Source organism: Musa acuminata, chromosome BXJ1-7 (assembly GCF_036884655.1).
Source record: "Musa acuminata AAA Group cultivar baxijiao chromosome BXJ1-7, Cavendish_Baxijiao_AAA, whole genome shotgun sequence".
Lineage (NCBI taxonomy): Eukaryota > Viridiplantae > Streptophyta > Magnoliopsida > Zingiberales > Musaceae > Musa > Musa acuminata.
In genome coordinates this window covers 10,904,679-10,909,327 of record NC_088333.1, presented here as the reverse complement: position 1 = coordinate 10,909,327, position 4,649 = coordinate 10,904,679, and the positions used below count along the sequence as shown (strand labels likewise).

At 56.4% G+C, this 4,649-nt stretch overlaps 1 protein-coding gene across 1 annotated transcript; it reads left to right on the top strand.

Moving 5' to 3' along the window:
• The first annotated feature begins 1,695 nt into the window (after positions 1 to 1,695).
• Positions 1,696 to 3,759, top strand: LOC135680155 (uncharacterized). Its single transcript, XM_065194141.1, has 2 exons — positions 1,696 to 1,765; positions 1,847 to 3,759. Exons 1-2 carry the CDS (start codon positions 1,696 to 1,698, stop codon positions 3,757 to 3,759), a joined length of 1,983 nt encoding a protein of 660 aa, XP_065050213.1.
• Positions 3,760 to 4,649: the final 890 nt, after the last annotated feature.

Here is a 4,649-nt window from a genome sequence, read left to right as displayed (position 1 = left end):
CGGCGAACTTCCGTCGATCATCCGATGAACCCTCGGTGATGCTTCTGCGGACTTCCGGCAAACTCCTGGATTTTGCGACGATCCACTTGGCGAGTTCCGACGAGCTTCGCTTGGCAAGCTTCCGGACTTCTCGGATCTGTTCTCGCAGAACCTCCGACGACCGTCCGAACTTCCGTCGAACTCTCGAACTCCCAACGTGATCATGATCTTGACTCCGGCGCAACTCCTGCTGCTTGTCTAACTTTCATCGTAGTTAATCCTACACACCAAAACAAAACTTCGATCGAGACAATTAATCCTAAGCAATTAACCAAGTTGTCCGACATGTCATTGGTCCCTCGACGCTTCGTCCGATTCTTCGGCGCATCGTCCTCTTCTGCAGCCTATTGCCCAATCGGTCAGTTGACTCCGCAACTCCGATATCCTTGGCACAATACCCGCTCTTCTTGGCCCGATGCCCGAGTCCACGGCCCGATGCCTTCTGTCGATACGTCGACCGATCCACCGGCCCGACGTCCAATCTTCTGACATGTTCCTTTGGCACAACATGATTTTCCTGCTTTAATTGTCTCATCCTGATCGAAGCATCCTGCGTCACTCAAAATGCAGATTAAATCATAAACATATATCAAGTAGTTTCATCATCAAAATACGAGATTCAACAGATTCAACCTGACCGTCGTCTCGTTACACAAGAAGGCCAAGATCGAATCGCCTTTGGCAGACCCCCGGGAAACGCAGAAGCTAGCCCCCCATCTTGAGCCGAGGGGGTCCACCATCGCTGTGCCGCTGCTAGAGGATCGACCGGAGCAGACGGTTAGGATCGGGTCAGAGCTACCCGAGCAAGAACTTGGACAGCTCGTTGGCCTCCTACAAAGGAATGCTGATGTCTTCGCCTAGTTGCCCTCTGACATGACAGGCGTCGACTCAGAAATTGCCCTACATCACCTCAGGGTCTCACCTGACGCCCGCCCGGTAAAACAAAAACTGAGACGGCAGGTCCCGGAGCGACAGGTAGCCGTGCGAGAGGAAGTGGCTCGACTCTTGGTGGCAGGCTTCATAAAAGAAGCCAGATACCCGTAATGGCTATCCAATGTAGTCCTCGTCAAAAAAGCTAATGGAAGCTGGAGGATGTGCGTTGATTACACTAGTCTCAACAATGCATGCCCGAAGGACTGCTATCCCCTTCCGAAGGTCGACCAGCTGGTCGACGCCATGGCAGGTCATGCCCGCCTCTCCTTTATGGACGCCTTCTCAGGATACAACCAGATCAGAATGGCGCCCGAAGATCAAGAGCACACTTCCTTTCTCACCGATCAAGGGGCTTACTTCTACAAAGTCATGCCCTTCGGATTAAAGAACGCTGGGGCAACATACCAGAGAACGGTGAACAAGATGTTCGCCCACCAAATCGGGCGGAACATGGAAGTGTACTTCGACGACATGATCGTGAAGAGCCAAGAGGCCAGAGCTCACCTAGCCGATATGACCGAGGCATTCGCCACGCTGCGCAAGTTCGGCATGCGACTCAACCCCGCGAAGTGCGCCTTCGGCGTCACGTCGGGGAAGTTCCTCGGGTTCATTATACACGAAAGAGGAATTGACGCCGACCCATAAAAGGTCCAGGCGATCATCAATATGCAATCACCCCGGACGATCAAGGACCTGTAGCGTTTCAACGGAAAACTCGTCGCCATGTCCCGCTTCCTTGCCCGATCAGGTGATCGCTGCCTCCCCTTCTTCAGGGCGCTGAAGAACCCAAAAGGTTTCCAATGAACGGTAGAATGCGAAGAAGCCCTCGAGCAAGTGAAACAACACTTGGCCAGCCTCCCTCGGCTTGCCTCAGTCTCTCCCGGGGAGAAGCTAAGCGTCTACCTGGCTGCCTCCCCGCACGCAGTAAGCTCCGTCCTGGTTAAGGAAAATTCCGGCGAGCAGCTCCCGGTCTACTATGTCAGCCACGTCCTCAACGGTCCTGAGGAACGATACCCACCGATCGAGAAGCTAGCGCTCGCGCTCATATTGTCCGCCCGGAAGCTACGCCCCTATTTTCAGGCTCACCCGGTGGAAGTCGTCACGGACCAGTCGCTTCGACAGGTCTTGTCTAAGTTCGACGTTGTAGGATGGCTTCTCAAATGGGCAGTGGAGCTTGGCGAACATGACATTCAATACATGCCCAGGACAGCTATCAAAGCCCAGTCCATGGCCGACTTCATCGCGGAGTTAACCCAGATCGGGGATGAAAGCCTCGGACAGCCCCCCGAGACTTGGGTCCTGCACGTCGACGGATCAGCCAACTCAAAAGGTGCTAGCGCGGGACTGGTGTTGTACGCTCCCGACGGGCGGTCTTTCAAACGCTCCCTCCGCTTCGGGTTCCGGGCCACCAACAACGAGGCGAAATATGAGGCGCTTCTAGCAGGACTCAGGTTGGCCCTCGAGATGCAGGTGGTCGCCATCCGCGTCCTCACCAACTCCCAGCCGGTGGCCGAGCAACTCAGCGAGGGATACGAGGCCCGCGACCCGACCATGGTGAAATACCTGGCACAGGTAAAGAACCTGACCACCAAGTTCCTTCATTTTACATTATCTAACGTCCCAAGGGGAGAAAACGAGCGCGCCGACACACTAGCTAAGTTGGCATCGAAACCAGCCCCCGAAGTCAGGCCCGAGGTCGACGAGCTACCTGCCCGCGCCATCGAAGTCGCGGCCACAGCCTCGGGTAGCACGCCTACTACCTGGGTACAAGAGCTGCTCCGTTTTAAACGGGACGGAACTCTCCCGCCCGACAAAGCGACGGCATGGCGCCTACGTCGCACGCATGCATGGTACACCGAGGAGGGTGGACGGCTCTACAAGCGGTCCTTCTCGTACCCCCTTCTACGGTGCTTGGAGCCCGATGAAGCCCGGACCGTCCTGGCTGAGGTCCACGAAGGGATCTATGGAGAACACATCGGCGGGCGGACCCTGGCACATAAAGTACTCCGCCAAGGTTACTACTGGCCGACCATGTGTCGGGACGCAAAGGCCCATGTGCAATGGTGTCGCTCATGCCAAGAACACGCCCGCACACCCCGGCTGCCCGCAGTCCCGTTAACCCCCATCGACTGCGCGTGGTCGTTCGCGCAATGGGGTTTGGACCTCCTCGGTCCCTTCCTCCTAGCTGCGGGACAGTGGAGATACATCGTCGTAGGCGTAGATTATTTTACAAAATGGGTAGAGGCCGAGCCATTGGCGACAATCACGGAACGACAAATAGAGAAGTTCGTGTGGAAGAACTTGGTAACTCGGTTCGGCCTGCCGAACACCATCATCACGGATAACGGGCCCCAATTTGCTGGTCGGAAATTTCGGGAGTTCTGCGCAAACCACGGAATCCAGCTAAGGTTCAACTCGGTGGCTCACCCTCAGACAAATGGCCTGGCAGAGGTGACCAACCGGTCCATCCTAGACGAGCTCAAAAGAAGAGTGTCCGCGACTCGATCAACTTGGACAGACGAACTCCCGAGCGTACTATGGGCGCTACGTACCACTCCCAAAACTGCAACGGGGGAGTCCCCTTACATCCTCGCGTTCGGAGTTGAAGCTGTCCTCCCACCCGAGGTAGCCATCGCCACCTTTCGAACACGAAGCTACGACGAGGAAGCCTCGGGCGAAGGACTTCGAGCCGACCTCGATCTGCTGGAGGAGCGACGCGCCGACGCACACGTAAGAGCCCTCTCTTATAAAAGAGCGGTCGCGAGGGTTTACAACCGAAAGGTATGACCCCGACCCATCAAACTAGGCGACCTAGTCCTACGGAGGACCGAGGTCAGCGACCCGACCCGGGCATGAGGCAAGTTGGCTTCCAGTTGGGAAGGCCCTTACCGGGTGACCGAAGTCATCGGAGACGGTACATTCCGACTCACCACAATGATAGGTCACCCCATACCAAGGAGTTGGAACACCCAAAATCTCAAAAGGTTCTTTCCGTAAGCAAAGACTTGGCCAAAGAAAGAGCCGTACCAAGACGTAGACACTCCATCGGGAAGAAGAGAGAGACCATGTCTATTCAAAAAGCGCGTTACAAAACAAAGCAAAAAGTATAGAGGTCTTTATTCCTCGGGGGAATCTGGGCTATCGTCGAAGGAAACTTCAGCCGGCATGTTGACGCCCAGATCCTCGGGGAAGGAACTAAAGGGATCCTCTATGACCTCCAAGTCGGGATTGCGCACCTTGAAACGAGCAAGGGCAACACGATACTCGTACTCATACGAGACCCGCCTGGTTCAAACAAGGCCGAGTTGGAAGCCCGAGGAACCCTTATAGTCTTCGATCAGCCTCTTATCCCTCCTCGGCCTTTGGCGGATCTCGGCGTCAAGGGCCTCGGAGGCCCTCCACGCCTCGGCTCACGACTCTTCGAGGCGCCGGATCAGTTCAAGAGAGTCCGTCCTCGCCGAGCGAGACTCGGCCACCGACGCCCTCAAATGCGTCTGGAGCTCCACATTACGCTCCTCGGACGCCTCCAGCCGCATCTGGAATTCCGCGAGCTGCTCCGCGGACGCTTGGAGCTCGGATCGAAGGCGCGACACCTCCACCTCCAAATCCGAGGTGCGTTGCTCGGCCGCTGTGACCGCCTCAGGACCCGCTCCGGCCCGAGCTTCGTCCGCCTGCCT